At 38.0% G+C, this 22891-nt stretch overlaps 3 protein-coding genes across 3 annotated transcripts; 2 read left to right on the top strand and 1 right to left on the bottom strand.

Moving 5' to 3' along the window:
• Positions 1-9418: 9418 nt before the first annotated feature.
• LOC101300508 (esterase-like) lies at positions 9419-12571 on the top strand. Its single transcript, XM_004292649.1, has 5 exons — positions 9419-10849; positions 11069-11281; positions 11372-11541; positions 11729-11993; positions 12309-12571. The coding sequence occupies exons 1-5, from the start codon at positions 10585-10587 to the stop codon at positions 12569-12571; spliced, it is 1176 nt and encodes a 391-aa protein (XP_004292697.1). The 5' UTR covers positions 9419-10584.
• Positions 12572-13923: 1352 nt separating this feature from the next.
• LOC101300219 lies at positions 13924-16377 on the bottom strand. Its single transcript, XM_004292648.1, has 4 exons — positions 16083-16377; positions 15367-15866; positions 14557-15096; positions 13924-14254 (listed from the first exon to the last, which is right to left on the bottom strand). The coding sequence occupies exons 2-4, from the start codon at positions 15804-15806 to the stop codon at positions 13924-13926; spliced, it is 1311 nt and encodes a 436-aa protein (XP_004292696.1). The 5' UTR covers positions 15807-15866; positions 16083-16377.
• A 4016-nt stretch (positions 16378-20393) lies between these two features.
• LOC101299931 (esterase-like) lies at positions 20394-22514 on the top strand. Its single transcript, XM_004292647.1, has 5 exons — positions 20394-20655; positions 20971-21183; positions 21286-21455; positions 21664-21928; positions 22164-22514. The coding sequence occupies exons 1-5, from the start codon at positions 20394-20396 to the stop codon at positions 22442-22444; spliced, it is 1191 nt and encodes a 396-aa protein (XP_004292695.1). The 3' UTR covers positions 22445-22514.
• The last annotated feature ends 377 nt before the right edge of the window (positions 22515-22891 follow it).

Here is a 22891-nt window from a genome sequence, read left to right as displayed (position 1 = left end):
ATATTAGAACCACATGATCATATATTATTATATTTGCGTACATGAATTAAACTTGTGAACATCTAATGTCCCACTTTAGAACATGTGTCTTTGGTTTACGTACAAGTATGCGTGTTGTTAAATTAATATAATCTTTTTCGTTACCTATGTTTATGTATTTCAATCAAATATTACAACTATATATATCGAAATTAGATAGATGAGCACTAAACTTATAATCGGTGTTATTATGTGTTTGTTATTGCATCTTTATTTTTTTTCTTTCCTGTAACTCTGTAAGTATTGAGAAATCTACAGAAGTCATTCATATGAAATTTGTAGATTTCAGAAATCAGTGAAAGTCTGTGATTAAAAATTGATGGTTTTAAGAAATCAGTGAAAGTCTATGAACTTTTCAAAGAGTCTGTAGACTTTTCAAAAAGTCAGTTGATTAAAATAAGTCTGTATGAATCCAAATACAATACACCCCCCTAAATTAAACCCTAAATCTCAAACCTTGAAAGGGTTGGAGCTTTATTTAACCACAAAATATTATCAAATAAAACTAAAAATATTATAAATATACATACCTTGAACACACAACGATTCTTTGATTGTGTACCAAATCAGTCGGATAGCACTTAGGTTTGACTATATGAGAAGTCTGGTGGAACTCGTAGAAGTAGAACGAACGGATAACAAGAATTTCTGTTTTTTTTTCTTTTTCTTTTATTGAGGTGAATAGAAAAAAGTATTAAAAATAGTTATTTTGTATAAAGGGTATAGTAGACCTTTTATCATGCAAAATGGTTATTTTTCAACTATATGAAAAAAGATTGTTAAAAATCATCTTGAGGACCAAAAGTTGGTTATTTCTCAAAATTTCTCTAAGGATTCGGGCACCGTTCAAGGAAACAAAGACATATAATTGAACAAGAAGAGAAGAGGAGAGAAACCCTACCCACCGCTGTTACAGTCGCCGTCGGAGCTCGCCAGAAATTGAAGAACACAGTGAAGCACCCTTGAATTCGATCTCCATTGAATTGAGTTGCATGTGTGATATATGGACTGGGTTTTGTAGATAGAGTAGAAGAAGAGAAAAAGTTTGGTGGCGGTCTTGTCATCTGGGGTGGCCGGAATCTAACGGAGTGCGGCAGAGAAGATGGCTGCGGCGGAGAGAGAGAGGAGGAGGAGAGAGAAACGGGTCAACGCCCGAAATAGGCTTTTGACCGATGTCAACAGTCTCTTCTCTTTTATATGGAAATGGATTGCCAAGATTAAAAGGTGGAAAAGAATCAACGGCCCAGATTTTAAAACGCTATTTCCTAGTTTCAAAAAATTCTCTCGAAACTTCGATAAATCGTAAAAAATAGCTTAATGCTCCGAAAATTAATCCAAATACAACGGTGAACTCGTGTCGTTGCGTACTTCGACACCAAGGCCTTAAAAGAATAATATAACATTTCAAAAAAAACTCGATGGGGGCCTAACATATACAAAACTGGGTGAATTTTTTAGGCCTGGGACTTTGGATCTGAGAACTGGTGTGAACCGGTGGAACCGCACCGGAAACTAACCGTTCGATTCGATTCTGAAAAAAAAAATATATATATATATATTTTTCAAAAACCGGACTGTTTTGTGCTTCACGGTTCCAGTTCCGGTTCTTCAATTTGCTAAACTTTTAGGACCATTAGAACCGATATATATATATATATATATATATATGCAACTATATAAAAGAAAAAACCCTAGCTACTCTCTATATAAACCGATATATATATTATAAAGAGAGAAAACCCTATATAAAGAGAGAAAACCCTACCTCGCCTCCTCCCCTCTCAATTCCCATCGTCCTCAGTTGAACTCATTCACTCATCTGTCCTAAATCTCAATCCCAACTCATTCCTCACCCATGAGTTCAGAATTATCTCAATCAACTGATTCGGAGAAAGAAGAGCAAGCACCCCAACGTTCCAATGCGAAGGAGAAATCTGCTGCGAAGAGGAAAAGGGCTGAGAAGAAGACCAAGTCTACAACGTCTTCAAATCACACGAAGCTGCGATCATGGGTGTAGATGCATTTTACTAAGGAAGAGCACCCTCTCACTGAGATTGTGGATGGAAAGGAGGAGGTGGTTGGACACACCACAAGAGCACAACGCAAGTATTGCAATACTCATCTTGCTGCTAATTCGAGTGCTAATGGTACTAGCTCTTTGATGAAACACATAGAGCAGTCTTGTAAGGGTTATCCTGGGAGGGATGATGAAGAAAAGGGGCAGACTCATTTGAGTAAAGATGGTCAAGATGATTCTAGTGCAGTAGGTTTTAGGCATTGGAGTAAGGATGCATGTGTTGAAGCTACTACTGTGATGATAGTGATGGATGAGCTTCCCTTTAGTGCCATAGAAAGACCAGGTTTCAAATACTTTTGTAGTGTGGCTGTTCCTAAGTGGAAACCACTTCCATGTAGGAAGGTGATAGTGAAGAATTTTTTAGCTATGTATGCTTCCAAGAAGGAAGAGTTGAAGATGGAATTAGGACATCATTGTGTATGTCTGACCACTGATACATGGACATCTGTGCAGAACATAAATTATATGGTCTTAACTGCACATTTCATTGATAATGGGTGGAAAATGCATAAGAGGATTTTGAATTTTTGTGTGATTCCAAACCACCAAGGAGTCACTATTGGGAAAATACTCGAGTCTTGTTTGAAAACCTGGAACATAGAGAGGGTTCTAACTATTTCTGTCGATAATGCTTCAGCGAATAAAGTAGCCATTGACTACATTAAAAAAAGAATGATCAATTGGGAGAAGGCATAGCTTTTCGGAGGGAAGTATTTGCATGTCAAATGTTTGGCTCACATAGTTAACATAATTGTGGGGTCTGGACTCAACTTACTGGATAAGTCTGTGGCTTCCATTAGGAATGCAGTGAAATATGTAAGGAGTTCATCTGCTAGATTAGATGAATTCAAGGCATATGTTGAAAAAGAAGATGTTGACTGTAAGAAGATATGTGTCATGGATGTGCCAACAAGGTGGAACTCGACATACATTATGTTGGACACTGCATTAAAGCTTAGAAAAGCATTTGACAGTCTTGCTGAGGATGAGTACTCCAAGTATAAGGGTTATTTTAATGAAGAGGAGGAACCTGAGGATGAGGAAGGTGAAGAACAAGATTATGTTGTTGTGCAAACGAATTCTAAGAAGAGGGTAGGGCCTCCAACAGAAGCTGATTGGAACAATGCAAGTGTTTTTGTGAAGTTTCTTGGAGTTTTTCATCAAACAACCTTGAGAGTGAGTGCTACAAACCACCCGGCTTCACCAAAAGCATTTCATGACATAATTGGCATCAACGTTGAGATTGACGAACTGCTCAAGCAATAATTGAAGTCTGATGAAACTGGGGCTGATAAGGTTCTAAAGGAAATGGCACAGAAGATGAGGGCTAAGTATAACAAATACTTTGGAAACTTTGATGACATTAACCAACTTTTTTTGGTTGCATTAGTGTTGGATCCAAGGTATAAACTAAAGAACTTTGAGAGAGTTTGCAAAACAATGCTGAAGTTTGATAATCTGGAGGTGATGAGGAGATCTGATCAAGTTAAAACACTTTTGGTGAATCTAACAGACTTGTATGCTTCCTCTATTGGATATTTAAGCTCACAGAAAAGCAAAAGTTCAAATGAAGTTGGTTCAGGTAGCAGCAGCGGTCGTGACTCTCAAAAAGTATGTGAAAAAGTGGCAGACATGTTAGCCGATTGGGAGAAAGTCCTTGAAGATGATGAGTCTGTGGTGGTGAGTAATGAGGTCGACAGATATCTTTTGGATCCCATAGAAAAGCCACCAACAGATAAGAAGAAAGAAGAATTCCAACTTTTGCTTTGGTGGAAGCTAAATGGATCTAAATACCCTAAATTGGCAGCTGTAGCTAAAGATGTTCTTGCAATTCAAGTTAGTACTGTGGCTAGTGAGTCAAGCTTCAGCACAGGAAAGAGAGTTATTGATCCACATAGGAGTTCATTAACTCCGAAATCAGTTGAAGCTCTCATTTGCCTTCAAAATTGGCTGAAAAGTGACAACATCACTAACTTGGCTTATGTGCCTACTCCTGAAGAAATGGCTTGGTTAGAAGCAGTTGAAGAAGGTGTGCTATGTTTTTTTTTCTTTACATTACAGATTCTGTTAATAATTGTGTATTTGTGTTGGTTAGTTCTCTATCATTATGCATCTGTCTAATTTTCAGAACAAGAAAAAGAAGACCAAGAGAAGAAGAACAAGGAACAAGAAGCTTCTGTAGTTGCTGCTTCAAAGTCTTCTAAAATTGCCAAATCCTCATCAGCTGTGGATGTGTCTAAAGCATCTAATAAAAGCTTTGGTTTGTTTTTATTCTTTTTCTACTTTGCTTTTGATATCATGTTGGATTTTTGGAATATGGTATACATGCAAGTTTTGTCTTTATTAGTGCTAACCAAATCATGGACTATTGTAGGAGGTAAAACAAAGGCTCATGAAGTGGCTGCTGAGAAGAAATGAAGAGCAAAACTATATATTTAAGGTATTTTCTTGAGATATGTTTTGATGATCAAGTGTTTGGCTCACATAGTTCATTCAGTTTCATTGACCTAGTGTTTTGTGCAGAAAACTAGCTTGAATTGAAATCTGTTGAAACTAGACTACATGGAGGCGATGGAGCTGGGAAATCTAGAGTAAACATGATGAAGTCTATTGTTTTTGTGTTCAATGATTCAATCTAGACTTTTTTTTATTTATCTTTTGCATTGGAATTTAGAACTTTGCTTAATTGGGACTGTTTGAAGCCTACGTACCAACTTGTTTGTTTGGATTCAGAAATCAGAACTTTATTTGGGATGTTTGAAGTTTGAAACTTTAGAGTTTGAAGTTTGAACACTGAAGAATTCTGGAACTTTATATTTGAGATTACAGAAAATTTTCAGAACCGTAAAAACCGGGAACCGGCCTGTTTTTTGCCGGTTCCGGCAACAAAATGTCCTAAAACTGGACCGGTTTTTCTTTTCCGGTTCCGATTTCGGTTCCAGCAAAAAATACAGTTTTTGTAACCGTTCCCAGGCCTAGAATTTTTTTCAGTAGACCTATTTAATCACTATGTCTACATCGGACGGTGAAATTTTTATTTTCATTTATTTATCAATTTATGACCTAAGATCACCACGTGCCTACTAACCCTACTAAAGCGGTATAATTTGTTTAGTAGGTCATACGCAAGTGTATATCATTGTGAACCAACTATACAAAAGAGGCAAAATTTTCAAAAATCTTGTGAAATAAGATGTGGCCGGAATAGTGAAATACAAATAGGGTTAAAAAATCACAAACTTTTGGTAGTGTTTACTTCCCAATAAATGCAGTCAATTCTAAATATGCATAGGCACTCCTAAGGGGAGCCTAACTACCGGAGGGTCAATTTAACAAATTTTCATGCGTTTCTAAATCACATATATACGAGTTTTAAATTCGAAAACGGGCAAAAATAAAGTCTCACATGAAGCCAGTCAACCGCGTTTCGTGTAAAAATGAGGTTGAAATAAGAGTTGACAGGTTCGATGGGGGTACGTATTCGAAACTGGGTGGATTTTTTTTAGTAGACCTATTTAATCACCATGTCTACATTAGACGGTGAAATTTTTATTTTCACATATTTATGACCTCGGATCGCCACGAGTCTATTAAAGCGGTATAACTTGTTTACTAGGTTATATGACTTGTACATCATTGTGAACCAATTATACTGAAGAGACAAAAAATTTAAAAATCTGGTGAAATAGGATGTGACTGGAATAGTGAAATACATATAAGGTTAAAAAAATCATAAACTTTCGGTAACGTTTGCTTCCCGATAAAAGCAGTCAACTTTAAATACGCTTAGGCGCTCCTAAAGAGAGCCTAACTACCAGAGGGTCAATTTAACAATTTTTTTTCATGAGTTCCTAAATCTCATGTATACGAGTTTTAGGTTTAAAAATGGAAAAAATAGGGTTCCGCACGATGTCAGTCAACCGCGTTTCGTGTATAAAATGAAGTTGAATTTAAGTTGACCGGTTTGATGGGGGGTCTAACGAATCCGAAACATGGTGGATTTTTTTCAGTAGACCTATTTAATCACCATGTCTACATCAGACGGTGGAATTTTTATTTTCACATATTTATGACATCGGATCGTCACGTGCCTACTAAAGTGGTATAACTTGTTTAGTAAGTTATATGCAAGTGTACATCATTGTGAACCAACTATACAGAAGAAGCAAAATTTTAAAAAATCTTGTGAAATAGGATGTGATTGGAATAGTGAAATATGGATAGGGTTGAAAATTCACAAACTTTCTGTAACGTTTGCTTCCCGATAAAAACAGTCAACGCTAAATACGCTTAGGTGCTCCTAAAGAGAGCCTAACCACCAGAGGGTCAATTTAACAATTTTTTTCATGGGTTCCTAAATCTTATGTATATGAGTTTTAGGTTCGAAAACGGAAAAAAGTACGGTTCCACATGATGTCAGTCAACCATGTTTCGTGTATAAAATGAAGTTGAATTTAGGTTGATCGGTTCGATGGGGGGTCTAACGAATCTGAAACAGGGTGGAATTTTTTCAGTACACCTATTTAATCATCATGTCTACATCGAACGGTGAAATTTTTATTTTCACATATTTATCACCTCGAATCGCCATGTGCCTACTAAAGCGGTATAACTTGTTTAGTAAGTTATACAAATGTACATCATTGTGAACATTCCGCTCGGTGACTCCTTCTGTCAATGGCCATTATGTATAGTCAATCTTTTTGTCTCTCGGGACTCAATCGAGTCATTCTTGTGTGTACTTGTCATTCGTAATGGCCAAGGGTGAGGCTCTTTCGATTACAAAAGAGTAGAAAGAAGCCCCAAATTTAAAAGTTCAGCCCGAGTATCTTTTACCTATCTAAGCACATAGCCAACTAGAAAACTCATCCACTTGTCAAGTGTAATACTCACTCGTAAATGATTAGTGTCAGAATTTTTCACTGATCAGGTGTGATCAATCTCATCTGTGTAAGAATTGGGAATTCATCTTCCAACTTTTCTCGAAATGGGGGTTATGGAAAAGAATAAGAAAAAAACTAAAGGAGAAATTTGTCCAATAGCTATACAGAAGAAGCAAAATTTCAGAAAATCTTGTGAAATAGAATGTGATCAAAATAGTGAATTATGGATAGGGTTGAAAATTCACAAACTTTCAGTAACGTTTGCTTCAGGATAAAAACAGTCAACTCTAAATACGCTTAGGCGCTCCTAAGAAGAGCCTAACCACCGGAGGGTCAATTTAACAATTTTTTTTCATGGGTTCCTAAATCTCATGTATACGAGTTTTAAGTTAAAAAAGGGGAAATATAGGGTTTTGCACGATGTCGGTCAACCGCGTTTCGTGTAAAAAATGAAGTTGAATTTAGGTTGATTGATTCGATGGGGGGTCTAACGAATCCGAAATAGGATGAATTTTTTTCAGTAGACCTATTTAATCACCATGTCTACATCAGACGGTGAAATATTTATTTTCACATGTTTATGACCTCTGATCGCCACGTGCCTACTAAATCAACATAATTTGTTTAGTAAGTTATTTGCAAGTACACATTATTGTGAACCAACTATACAAAAGAAGCAATATTTTCGAAAATCATGTGAAATAGGATGTGCCCGAAATAGATAAATACGACTAAAGTTGAAAAATCACATATTTTCGATAATGTTTAGACGTCGATTGAGACGGTCAATCCTATTAATACTTATGTTTCCTATTTACACTTAAACCCAAAAAGTCTAAACCCTAAACCCCAAATTTAAAACCAAACACCTACATAAACAGAAACAAAACCTAGTTCGGCCTAATTGAGGGAGACGTCTGCTGTGTACGCAGTACCTCATGTACTGCTCTTGTTTTTGGATGACGTCAACCGAGATTGATGTGGTGAAATTATGACTTTTTACTCTTGATATGAAGCAAGCGCCAAGCGCGTCTCGTGAGTGTAAATCTACATCCCACCGAATACACCATCGAAGGACATAAAAAAAGATTAAGAGAGTTTTTTTTTTTTTGGGTCTAATGGTTTAAGAGAGAGTAATGGTTTGGATTTAGGGTTCATATAATATCCTTTCTCTGCTATTCCGCAGAGAGAAGCTACTGCCCTTCTGCCGATTTCTGTATTTTTCGACACCGTTTTGGGTCGATTGAGGCAAGGTTTTCATATACTCTTCGAGCTCTACCCATTGGTATCAATACATGTTGGATTCGATTGGATTTTAACAAGTTCATGTTTTTCTGGGTTTCTGGATTTCGGCTTTGGCTTGGTTTGTGATTCCGATGACTTTTCCGGTAATTTTGGGAAGGTTATCTAGTAAAGGACGACTTAGTTCTCCATCTCGAAGGTCATGGAGGGTGACGGCAGAAGAAGGTTATCCCAATTCCGGATCTGTCCTAGATGATTATCTCTCTCCAAATGATTTCTGTTTGGATCCTTTCTGATTTTTCTCTCAATAATACAAGATCGGGTATTACCCAATTCAAGCTTCAAGAAAATAATCTCAGCAATCAAGTTACCCACCTCGATTCAGTTGGATTGCGATGAAAAAGTTACTAGAGGTCACGCAGCTCACACGCTAACGGGGATAACGGAGACTGACAGAGAGTTAACTTGCACGGGCCAATTACAGCTTGACACGTACTCCCGACAATTAAAATATTCAATGTACTGCATACATTCCAGAACTCACCCTAATTGAGATCAACAAACACAGATCCATGTGTTTGGATTTAACAATAATAATAACAATAAGGATAATAATAAAATAGCATCATTATCCCCTTTTTTTTCTTTCAATTTTTTGGAAAGCGCTAGACTACGCCGTGATACAGTACGTCATTAGTGAGTCCTGACACGTGGCATTACTTCAGCCACAGATTTCAAATCTGAAAGGTATATAGATAAATTTATCGATTAACACTGTTAACAATAAAATATGTTCAACCGTTAAATTTCAAATCACAAAAAAATACCCCACCCAATGACTAGTTTGACTCTCTCTCCTCCCTCTTCTCTCTCAAAAGACCCTTCAAGTCAAGCCGGTGGCAGGGACGCTACTAGCCTGCACGGCCGCCTTCAAATCAAACCCCCTGCCAGGCAGCGAAGACGACATCGTCACAGCCGCAGCGAGTCGAGCCGAGTTCGGTCGGAGCGGGCGGCCCGGCGAGAAAGCGAACTCGGCGTCGGTGTAGGAAGAACCGGCGGAGGGGGAGGAGGCGCACGAGGACACCAGCCTGGCCGTGACCGGTGGTTTGGGGATATTTGAAGGAGTTTATGGACATGTGAAGCTGCACCAGATTGTGTTTCCTTTCAAGATCTTGTACACTTTTTACTTGAGCTGATAGGAAACTAAATCTTGTCAGGGAGGGATATAACGATGCCGAGTTAATGATCACCCCTCTGCCCAAAACATAAACACCTATCTTTCTCAAATCAATCTGATCGAATCAAACACCCCTGTGCTCAATCTCTGCGATTCTTGATCCTTATTCAAACTCAGAAGCTCTCTCTCACTTCTCAACACCATGGCCAGTGTCTTGGTGTTCCCTTTGACCTCAGTCAACACCTTAACCTCCTTGTCCGTGGCTTTCCAAAAGAGCTCCCTGTGCACCCCGGCGAAGTTGAAGCCGGAGGAGCCATTTTTGGCAGTCTTTTTCACGCCGTCGGCGATTAACGGAATCACCAAGGCGGTGCCGCTAATCGTCTTTCCATGAACTTTCTGACCATGGTGGTGAGGTTGGGTCCGGGGAGGGCATGGATTTGACGACGGCGCATGAGGAGAGGCGGGGTGGTTGGGCTTGAACTCGACGGAGGAGGAGGGGTTGGACAGGTTGGAGATGGTGGAGAAGCAATGGTCTATCTACCTCTGTTTTTTCTCTTTTGTTTTTTCTCAGATTCATGGTGACGGTGATGAACTGAAGATGAGAGGACATGCAGTTGGATGGATTGCCTTCACCTTGTGTGGGTATTGAATCTCTCACAGTAAAATCTAGTAATTACATACATGTCCTTCCATTAACAGTTCTGTCAGGTACCGTGCAACGAACGTAGCCTAGCTTTTGCCCAATTTTTTTTCCTTTTCGATGAAGTCTTCTCCTTCGAATTGATGTCTTCTCCTCTGAATTGAATGCCGCCTTCCCAATTTTAACCTCAAATCCCTTCCCAAGCCCAAAACCAAATCCAGCTCTCTTTCCCATCCTCCATCGACCGCCAAAAACCACCTCTGTAAATTCGCCGCCTCATTCTCCGACCACCACGACCACCTCCGTCTCTACGACACCAATTCCTTCTCTCTCCATCGCCGTCCAATCGATCGCCACCAATGCCATCGTCTCTCCTCTTCAGGTCTGTAATGGATTAGCTGGAAAGAGGGTCACTACAAACCACAATTGCATAAACAGCGCGTGCCAAGCACTCCCGTTAAATTTTCCGGGTGCGCGCGCTGAATAGGCTCTCATCGCCATCGGCGTCCTTTGGTATTTCTCCACCATGGAGTACTCTTGTAACGTCATCATTTCTCTGTTCTGCTTCTATATGCTTATATTGCTTGCTACCAGTAGTAGTGCTGTGATCCCTGCCTTGGCTCTGAAAGACTGCGAGTTTCCAGCCATCTTCAACTTTGGAGACTCAAATTCAGATACTGGTGGACTGTCTGCTGCATCTCTTCTACCACTAACGACACCTTTTGGAGAGAGTTATTTCCGTATGCCATCCGGAAGATTCTCTGATGGAAGACTCATTATCGATTTCCTTGGTTTGTTTTTCTTACCCGCAATACATATTAACATGTAGAGCTATGTTGTATCATGTTACATTTACAATTCTATATATTGTACAAGGAAATAGTCTCAGAGTTTGAATTATCAAAGTTCTTATACAATGTGGTAGACCTGAGATGGTTTCTAGACACTCATTTCTTGATGATTTTACACTTGTGTACTGTATTGATGAGGCTATATATCATGTGGTTCAGCAAAGAGTCTTGGTCACCCTTATCTAAGCGCATATCTGGATTCTGTTGGCACAAATTTCTCGCACGGTGCTAATTTCGCCACTGCTGCTTCCACTATCAGACTCCCAGATAAAGTTATGCCGCCAGTGGGTGGATATAGTCCTTTCTATCTTGATATTCAATATATGCAGTTCCTGCAATTAAAGTCCAGATCACAACTCATAAGGCAGCGAGGTAAAGTAGTGAGAAGAATATATTACCGGTCACATCACTGAGATGAATCCCACTTTCACTAGGAAAGGTGACCGGCTTTTACTTTTGTAGGGGGAATATTTGCAAGTTTAATGCCCAAGGAGAAGTACTTCTCCAAAGCTTTATACACATTCGACATTGGCCAGAATGATCTCAACAAGGAAATTTTTGGTGACATGAATATAGAGGAAGTAAATGCAGCTATTCCTGATATAATCACTGGTTTCTTAACTAATATTAAGGTAACCATTAGCATTTACCAACCACTCCTTTAGGAAAAGCTTGTCAATTTACCCCCAAACCATGTGTTTGATTCAAGTATTTATAAGGACAAGCAACAATATAGTTAGTTAATTACGCGTAGGTTTGAAGTTGATTGATCCATATGTTGTAGTGATTGCTGTACATATTGAATATGTGATGATGTAGAAAATATATGATTTGGGAGCAAGATCATTATGGATCCATAATACAGGGCCGATTGGCTATCTGACTTACATTGTGGCAAACTTCCCATCAGCTGAGAAAGATGACGTCGGCTGTCTAAAGGCTTACAATGAAGTAGCTCAATATTTTAACCAGGAGCTGAAGCAGGCCGTAGTTCAACTCAGGAAGGATCTTCCTTTGGCTGCATTTACTTATGTAATCGTGTATTCTGTCAAGTACTCTCTTTACAAGGAACCTGAAAAGTATGGTAAGTTGATGCTTAAGCATTATAAATCCTGGTAACATTTTCAATTTCATGGATTCAGATGCCCTGATGAATTCTTTACGCTGCTTTTCATCTAAAACTACTAGTACTGACTGTAGCACAATAGAGTCACTTGTTAGTTAGCTTCTGAGTACGAAATGCAAACTAAACTCGCTTCTGAGTGATCATATATTATCAGAGTTTGATCTGCCTTCTTTTAAGATCCGTTGTTAGTAAATCCTTTTTGTTAAACATAATGAATCCAATATCATTTATTTTAAAAACTGCTGGTATATTATTTTTTTTTTTTTTTGGCAGGATTTGAGCTCCCACTGGTTGCTTGCTGTGGCTATGGTGGCAAGTACAACTATAACAGTAGTGCAGGATGTGGAACAACAATCACAGTCAATGGAAGCCAAATCTTTGTGGGTTCATGCAAAAACCCTTCAACTAGAGTGAACTGGGATGGTGCTCATTACACCGAGGCAGCTGCCAAGTTTATTTTTGATAAAGTTTCAACTGGAGCATACTCAGATCCACCTTTGCCGTTGAAACAAGCATGTCACAGGAGTTTGATCTAAAGAAAAAACTTGGTGAAATAATGAGCTCTCGTTTGACAAAAATAAACATTTTGACATGTTTATCATGTGAGGCAGCAAATGGCTGGTATGTAATGATCTTCTTAGCATGAGTTCTCAACTTCTCATCAATGAAGTTAGAGCAACTCCAACTATATAGTAAAAAAAAATGGTCAAATTTGAAATTTGACGGTTCACGTGGATTTGAAGATAAAACCCCACTCCACCATGATGTTAAACTTTGATAATATTTTATTGTTTTTTTTTATCTTTATCCTAATTCTTTTGTTTTTCTCTTTCCCTCTGTTGAACCCTCTACTCTCATTCTCTTTCTTCTCTTTCACAAGCAGAAGTTCCCTTCTTCCTAAATCCAACCCAGGCACCCCTCTCCTAAAATCACCTCCCCGTTTTTCTTCCTCTCATCATTTTACAAATTTCAATCTTGGAAAACCATCTCAATTGGACTACTCAACTCAAAAAAAAAAAAACAAAAAAAAAAAGTGGTGGGTTTTGAGAGTTAAGAATTTGTTAGTGATTGATGGGTTTCAATTCGAATTTTGTTGATCTAGAAGTGGGTTTTGATTAATCTGGGATTTCAATGTTCTTGGTTAATCTGGGACTGAGATGTGAGATCGATGTGTGAGATAGGTAGAAGATAGAAACGAGAAGTAGAAGAAGGAAAGAAGGGAGAGAGAGGAGTGAGAAACTAATAAAATAAGAAATGACAGTTTGAGTCGGCTGTGTCAAAGTCAAGTTTGACACAGAAATAGTCAAATCCACGTGTGTATGGCTAATTGATTGGAGGAGAGCTTCTCTTATTGTTGGAGTTGCTCTTATTATTAATTTAGAAATGTATTTCTATTTATAATTCCGGATAACAAATAAACAAATTTGGGTTTTGTCTGCTTTACAGAGCTTTTTTGAGCAGTGGTTGTTTATGAAGGTCTTTATTAACCCTCAAGCTTGATATGTAAGATTACCGTGATGATTGATGAACAAAGCTTGATTTCATTTTCCTAAAAAATAAAAGGAGGTTTATGAGTTATTAGTCTACAGTTTAGCGAGCTGTTAGTTTCCTTTCATTTTAACTAGTTTGATTAAGTTGGAGACTCATTTCTCACAAAAAAAAGAAGCAAAACAAGAAAAATAATCCTTCAAAACAAAGAGAATAATCTATCTATTTTGATTATAGGTTCACTTGTGATGACAAATGAGCTGGAAATATGTAATTAATGAGGGTGCTACCCAAATGCGAGTCAATGATCTTATTTGCCCTCTATACGGAAAGCAGTGGATTGATGATTGACATTGCCCTTTTGACTTAAAAAAGAAAAGAAAAAGGAAATGATCCTTCACTATCTTGGATCATCCTTATGTGGTTCTAGAGTTATGCACAATGGAATTCTGCAGCGCTCATCTGAAAGACTTTCTAAAATGAAAAATCCAAGATCTTCGTCGTCGATTATCTCTACAGGTTGAGTGGGATCTTTTGATTCATATTTGGCCTTCATTATCATCTTATATTCTCTTGGATCTACCCCGACAATGCGATAAACTCGGTCCTCAAGTTCCTGATATGTAATGTCCTCTGAAACAAGTATACCTTTTGTTTTGCCACCAATGTATCCGGCATTAGTCCACATCCCGTTGTAGTTAACCAACAGTCTAAGTTTGGTCAGTTGGCAGCTGAAAATGAATCCACATTAACAGTTAACACGAAGTATTCAATTTATAAATCTAACAAAAGTTTAACATACCTATTTGAAAAATTGGAAAAGAAAAAAAAACATAATCATGAACAAGACATACTAATTAAATCTTGGTCGGTTTACCGAAATTAAGCATCAAGAAAGAAAGGTGTTCATTTCTTGCCTTTGGTATCTAAAATGTAAACTCCTCACGGGTATTCGACTCCTAACTTAACAGACGAACAATAGTGATGTATGCTTTGTAACCGATAGAGAAGATAAGAAATTAAAGCCACCAACCTGGCTCCTCTGTTAAACATGGCTGCATGTCTAAGGGTAGGCATCAACTTCTCCACTTTTTCTCTATTGCTCAAACAAACATCTTCATGTTCTCCAAATGACTCCAGAGTTCCATTCCGCACCACAGATACTCTGTTTCGTTTTTGAAGAATTTGGGAGAGTTCATCCAAGCACCATGTTGAAGAAGTGAAGTTGGGTGAAAAAATGACGAGACAAATCCTTGCTTCGTTAATTGCTTTCACAAGTTCTGAGGGAATGGATTTTCCTCTTTCAAGATGTATGTCATCTCTATACGTGGAAATTCCGTAGTCAACCAAGGCATTGTATAGATGGCTGAAAAAATTCGAGCGGGTATCCTTTCCTCTGAAACTTATAAAGACATCACACTTCTTTTTTTGATGAGAAGAGGAAGAAGAAGAAGAATATCGTGTGGAGCCAATCTTATTAACCGCCAATTGTGAAGGTGAGTGAAAGGGCAATCCAGGATGCAATTTTTGCCATACATCTTTGACAATATCTTTGATCAGATCTGATTCACACCTATATAGAAGACCATAGACTTAGAAGAGAATAACCATGTATATGATATGTTGGTTTATAATTGAAGAATTTGGCTTATCTACTTAGATTCATATTGCTCGGATTTGCTTGGATAACAATTAAAGGCTTCTAAATCATCCTTACTCATCCATACAAAACTGTTGTAGTCATTGGATTGAGTAAGGATGATTCGGAAACCTTAGATAGATTGTTATCTAAGCAAATCCAAGCAGAGAAGCCGAGAAAAAGAAGAAAGAGAGTAATTCATACCGGCCCTTTGAATTCCAGCCAGAGAGATTTGCCACTTCAGTAAGAGCAGCTTTCCACCTTATCACCTTCTCTGGTTCATCCTTATATTTGTCTTCAAATATCTTAAACTGTGCTGCAAGTCTCCCTGTTTGGTTTCGTACATCGGAGGGATCAACACCGTAGAAAATTGGCATCACATCCAGCTTGTGTTTGAGAATACATGCAAGTTCTTCTAAACACCACGTCGAGTTTGCATACTTTTCTGACAAGAGAACGACAGAAACTCTTGAATCGCAAACGGCTGTAGAAATTTCTGAACCACGTTTAAGTTCTGGGTCATCCTTGAAAGCATGTATTCCTCTTTCGACTAATGCAGTAAGTAACTGGTCTGGGAATTTGCTGGAACCCCTAAAACTCAGAACGACGTCACGACAAGACGGAGATGCTTCTGGTCTGTCCATTGCCGCGCGCGGAAGCTACACCTTCTATGATCTCAAAAGCTTTGCAAATTCTTGGGTTTCCTGCATCATAATAAAAGAAATTATTTTCATTTTCATTCTTGTCGATCTTTTATTCTACAAATCCAAAAGCATGTGTATGTGTTCAGTTCATTCATTATGCGAACATGCAAAGGGAAGAAGGCAAATTAATCAAATTAAAACAAGAATATATATACAAAATTTCAAAAATTGAAAGAAGCCCTAAATGTAATCCCCCGCAGACAATTAAGAGGCTACCTATAGGCTTTGGTTGCCGCCGGCGGGCGGCGGCCTTCTATTTCTCTTCTCAAACCTGTTTATGCAGTTCCTTTGGATATCTGATAAGCAACGTACTACTTATTTCATCATGTAGGCTTCCCGGTATTCTTTCCAAGACTGCTCGAAATATACTGTTGAAGTTTGCATACACGTACAATATTATTAATTTCTGTATATACCAGGGAAGGAAGGAGGGGTTTTTTTTTGCAGGTGGTAGACAGCAGGTTACTCAGTTTAGCTTATATATATAGATAAACCTTACGTCAAGCAAGGGAAGTTCTGGGAACCCTCCTTTGATTTGGTTGATCTCCTCTCAAGTTCTACGCATGCATTTTCTTAAACCCTTTGGACTTTATTACTTTTATTCAATTAAATGATTTTTCAGTATTATACTACGTACTATACTAACCTTAATTTATACATGGCGCACTTCGCGTCTAGAATATGTCATAGATGAGACTGCAAAACTAAATAATTCACGTAAATAATTAGCAAAATCATGAAATATATTTCACGAAACTAAATAAACAGAAGTTTTATATGCATCATGCTTAGCTTACTTAACTTATCTTGTCTGGACGGCCGCCAACTAGTCCTTGATTTCCTGCAACATGCTTAATTTTTATTTTTTTTTTTATTATGGCTAATGTTCAAAATCAGACCTATATACTGGATGTTATTCAGGTTCAATTATTGAGAAATGCTGACTAAGAAGTTTTAGTGTTTTACTAATTAATATTATTACAAAAAATATAAAAATAATACAAAGAGCTTGTAAGACCCGGCACCGGTTCTTCCCTCGCCTACCATTATTTTTGTTTAGTCCTTATTCAATGTATAGTTTAATGTAGTCTACATAGCTAGGGTTAAGATGTGATATGGTCACTAACTTCATGGCTAAATCATATAGCACAAGATCTGTCAAAACAAAATCATGTAGCATAAAATTTGTCAATCATTTAGATATACATGTATATGTTGCTTTTTAAATGGTAATATGTGTGTTTAATTTGTATGAGTTGCCTGTTTTGCTATTAGTAAAAAATAAAAATAAATAAAAAGAAGATGCCAACGAGGTTTGGCTCAGTTGGCAAGAGCGGGTTTGTGGTGGAGACCCCATTCAAGTTCGATTCCCACTACCAACAAGCAACAGGCTTCGTTGCACTACCAGGACAAGCACTTTAGCCGACGAAAATTTTTCGTCGGCCTGTTAGCTTAATTCGTCGGCTAAGATCTTAGTCGACGAGCCATTGTCAGCTAAGATTTCGTCGGGAAAAGGTCATCTGTGATGACTTTAGCCGACGAAAAAAAAAATTTCGTCGGCTATAGTCCCGCAGTTTAGCCGACGAAAAATATGTCGTCGGTTTTTTTCCTAGACTTTAGTCGACGAAACAATTAAGATACTCGTCGGCTAAAGTCTGTAATAAAAAAATTTTTCCCAGACTATAGCCGACGAAATATAGTATGTTTCGTCGGCTAAACCTTATAAAAAATTAAAAAAAAAAAACTATAGCCGACGAAATATAGTCTGTTTCGTCGGCTAAACCTTATAAAAAAATTAAAAGAATAACTATAGCCGACGAAATATAGTCTGTTTCGTTGGCTAAACCTTATAAAAAATTTTAAAAAATAACTATAGCCGACGAAATATAGTCTGTTTCGTCGGCTAAACCTTATAAAAAAATTTAAAAATACTATAGCCGACGACTAAACCTTTAAATATCGTCGGCTAAAGTTGCCGGTTTTTGAAAAAAAAAACTGCAGAAACTTTCGGCCACCTCCAATCACCACCAAAATTTGACAGAATCTTCCTCTCAACATTTTGAACAACTTTCTAGAAGAAGTCGAAGCTCAATTCTAAGCCTAAATAGGTCAATTGAATCAAAATATAAAAATCCCCAATTTTAAACCCTAAAAACTTCAAATCTTCGATTCTCTTCACACACACCGAATCGAGCTACCAAATTCTAGGGAAATGTAGTACTAATCAAACTCAACTTATCTATATATAGAACTCACCAAATGGTGACCTGAGGAAGGAGAAATTTGATCGACACCGAATCCGAACCGGCGGAGTTTTGGAGCTCGATTTATCTCTCACAACGGCGCCACTCGATGCACCACCTGTCCAGCAATGAAGTAGAGACGACGGCGAAGCTTTTGGGACAAGTGTGGCGGTCTCCGGTGGCTTGACGGCGGAGCTAGGCCGAGAAGAAAATCTGGCAGGCGAAATAGACTTCTTACCATCCACCTTCGGTAAAACTCCTATATAAAGAACTTTAGCCGACGAAATTCTTTATTTTCGTCAGCTAAACACTTTTGAAACTTTTGAAAATTTTGAAAATTTTGGTTGACCGCCAAAAAATTTTGAAAATTTTTCGACTTTAGCCAACGACTTTTCATATATTTTCGTTGGCTAAAGTCCTTTGAAAATTTTCCTCCAAATTTGGTTTACCGCCCAAAAATTTTTGACCTTAGCCGACGACTTTTTTAATATCTCGTCGGCTAAAGTCTATAAATTCACGAAAACGCTCATATCTCCCTCTATATTACGTAGTTTGGTCAAACCATCCACACGAAAAACTTTCACGTAGATGAGACGCAACCGCCTATATAAAAATTTTGAGACATTTGCCTTCCGACGATAGGGCTCCCCATAAGGAATAATAACGGTAAATAGGGTTGACCGCTACTATCGGCACCGAAACTTTACCCGATTTACGTGATTTTTGAACCATAGCCGTATTTCACCATTCTGAACACATCTTATTTCACGAGATTTTTGATAATTTTGCTTCCTATATAGAGTTGGTTCACAAAGTTGTATAACCTACTAAACAAGTTATACAACATTAGTAGACACGTTGTGATTCCGATGACTAAAATTCACAAACCAAAATTCGACCGTCAGATATGATCATTATGACGAAAGATGTCTATGGTAAAAAATTCAACTGGATCCGACAATGTTAAGGACTTGATCGAAACGGGTAACCCTAATCCATCGTCACTTATCACACGAAAACGCTCATATCTCCCTCTATATTACGTGGTTTGGTCAAACCTTCCACACAAAAAACTCTACACGTAGATGAGACGCAACTGCCCATATAAAAATTTGAGACATTTACCTTCTGACGATAGGGCTCCCCATAGGGAATAATAACGGTAAATAGTAGACACGTTGTGATTCCGATGACTAAAATTTACAAACCAAAATTCGACCGTCCGATATGATCATTATGACGAAAGATGTCTATGGTAAAAAATTCAACTGGATTCGACAACGTTAAGGGCTCGATCGAAACGGTCAACTCTAATCGGAAATAAGAAAACTGCATTTTGAAGCCCTAAACGGACTCGGATGGCCAAAAAGGCCCATACATCATGGCATTAGCCATGAGTTTGACTCGTAGGGCCGTTACGCTTCCGGAAAGGTATCACAATAGTCAATCGGACACCAAAAACCAAATCTGCAGCATGGTAAATAATAAGGGTAAATTGCATTGACCGCAACTATTGGCACCGAGACTTTACCAGAATACCGTGATTTTTCAACTGTAGACGTATTTCACCATTCTGGTCATATCTTATTTCACGACTTTTTTGCGTTTGAAGGTTCTACGTATAGTTTTTTTTTCCCAGATGAGTTGTTGTCCAGATCTGCAAATATAAGGCACTTTAGCCGACGAAATTATATTGTTCGTCGGCTAAACTTTTAAAAATTTCGTCGGCTAAAGTTCACATACTATAGCCGACGAAAAAAATTATTCAGACGACGAAATTTTAATTTCGTCGGCTAAAGTTGACCATAGCCGACCAAAATTTTTAATTAGACTTTAGCCGACGAAAAAATAATTCGTCGGCCTGGTTTTTTTATTTTCGTCGGCTAAAGTTTTTCTTCTGGTAGTGTTGGTTCGCGATCTGTAAATTCTTCTATGGAAATCCATATCTGGAGGCTGGTGTGACAGGTACGTGTCTACTGTCAGTCGTTCAGGGTTGAGGTTGCAGGTTTGCCCTCACGATGGTGATGTAGCGTAATCAAGCTCTCACACCTCTCACCTAAATTTTTTCTGTAAACAAAAAAAAAAAAAGTAAAAACACAAACCACATACTAGCTTCACTGTTCCACAGATTCTCGGTCATCTAACTGATCTAAGTAGTTTTTTCAACATGGTTGGACCTCGATTAATATTTAAACAACAAAGACTTGGACAATACTAACTATAAAGGCATTAAACTGTAAAAACAAGGACAACTTGGTTCCCGATCATGATCTCCATCTCCACTATGGACGACTATCCTGCTAGAGTTGCTATTTCTCTGTTCTGCTCCTATATACTTCTGTTGCGAATTACCTGTAGTACTGTAAGCCCTGCCTTGGCTTTGGAAGACTGCGAGTTTCCAGCCATCTTCAACTTCGGAGACTCAAATTCAGATACTGGTGGATTGGCAGCATCCTTCTACCCCCCATCTACACCTTTTGGAGAGACCTATTTCCATATGCCGGTCGGAAGATTCTCAGATGGAAGACTCATAGTCGATTTCCTCGGTATGTTTCTTCTGTTACCTTCATTGCAAGTTCTTAATTAAAACATTGAAGATGTATATATTATTTTCCAGTAAATTATATCAAACGCAAAGTTTCAGAGAGAGCTCTTCCCTAGTTGACAATTCAAACATACATGACTGTAGAAGATAATATTCCAAATTTGTCTTCTGTGATGAATTATCAAACTAGCTTCTTACACAAAGAGGTGGACCCGAGTTGGTTTTTAACACTCATTTCTTTGTGACTTTGCACTGCAATTTTTGTGTAAACTATAATGAGGAGACGAATGTCATGGTGCATATTTTTTTGGTTCAGCTAAGAGTCTAAGTCGCCCTTATCTAAGCGCATACCTGGATTCCCTGGGGACCAATTTCTCTCATGGTGCAAATTTTGCTACTTGGGCTTCCACTATCAGACTCCCACATCTCATTTTACCACTAGCCGATGGATATAGTCCCTTCTACCTTGATATTCAATATCTGCAGTTCCTGCAACTAAAATCCAGATCACAACTCATAAGGCAGCGAGGTAAAGTACTCCCAGATTTTGACATCTGTGAAGCGTATTACTTGTCACTTCATTAAGAAGATTCCCGCTTCTACTAGGAATGTGACACACATTTACTTTTAGGGGGAATATATGCAAGTTTAATGCCCGAGGAGGAGTACTTCTCCAAAGCTTTGTACACATTCGATATTGGTCAGAATGATCTTGGCGAGGGAATTTTCGGTAACAAGACTATACAGGAAGTCAGTGCATCTGTACCTGATATAATCCCTGGTTTCTCAGCAAATATTAAGGTAATCATTAGCATTTACCAACCATCCCTTTAAGAACAGCTAGCATACTTGTCACTAATAAATTCAACCCACAAAGCTAATTTCTTTCGCTGCTGCTTATGTTTGATTTTAAGTTTCTTTAAGAACAAACAACAACATAATCTCCTGTGGGGATAAAGTAGATTCGATCCTAATGGTTGTTGTTAGTTGTGAATTTGTGATGATGTAGAAAATATATGACTTGGGGGCAAGAACATTTTGGATCCACAATACGGGGCCGATTGGCTGTCTCCCTTACGTTTTGGTAAGATTCCCAGCAGCTGATAAAGATGAGGCTGGCTGTGCAAAGGCTTACAACGAAGTATGTCAACATTTTAACCAGGAGCTGAAGCAGGCCATAGTTCAACTCAGGAAGGATCTTCCCTTGGCTGCATTCACTTCTGTAGATGTGTATTCTGTCAAGTACTCTCTTTTCAAGGAACCCCAAAAGTATGGTAAGTCGATACTAATAATATCCTCAGAAAATTTTCAATTCCCATATTCAAATCCTTTGCTGATCGATATCTTTTATGTCTTGATATTGTGTTTATGTTCTAAAATTAGAAGTGTTTGGGTTCCTACAGCAAGAAGTAGCTATAGAATCGGGAAGATCTTTTATGTATCTACCACATCAGTTTGATTACCATCTAAAATTATTTATATTAATCAATCTCTGGCAATTTTTGGCAGGATTTGAGCTCCCACTTGTTTCTTGTTGTGGCTATGGTGGTAAGTATAATTATAACAGTAGTGCAGGATGTGGAACAACAATTACAGTCAATGGAAGCCAAATCTTTGTTGGTTCATGCGAAAACCCCTCAACTAGATTGAACTGGGATGGGATTCACTACACCGAGGCAGCTGCAAAATTTGTTTTTGATAAAATCTCAACTGGAGCATATTCAGATCCACCCCTGCCATTGAAACAAGCATGCCACAGTAGTCGAAACAAGAACTTGGAGAAAAATTAAAACGTCTTGTATAATCGGTAGTCACGACTCAGAACAAGCAAAGCCCAACACATACGATTTGGTATTATGTAGCATTTTAGGATATACTAGATGATGCCCGCGCGTTGCCGCGGTTTGCAATGACGGATATTCCCTACCGTAAATGCTTTTGTTTGGATCAATTTTGCTGTTGAATGTCTACAATGATGCTTTTTGCATGTAAACATAGGTATAGTGTTCTTCTAGCAATACTATTAAAGTTTCAATTTAAGAAAATGGTGAATGAGTTTATTTACCACATGACACCAATAATAATTCATTTATTATGGAAAGATTAAGCAAAACTGAAATGCATGAGAAACTGAACATAGATATAGTAATGTTACTAATATACATAATGTATTAAACAAAAGACAGTAGTACAATACATGTCCTCCATCAACAACTTTGCATCCCATGTATCAGAAT

Source organism: Fragaria vesca, linkage group LG2 (genome assembly GCF_000184155.1).
Source record: "Fragaria vesca subsp. vesca linkage group LG2, FraVesHawaii_1.0, whole genome shotgun sequence".
NCBI lineage: Eukaryota > Viridiplantae > Streptophyta > Magnoliopsida > Rosales > Rosaceae > Fragaria > Fragaria vesca.
The sequence above is the reverse complement of the archived record's forward strand: the minus strand, read 5'-3'. Positions and strand labels throughout refer to the sequence as shown.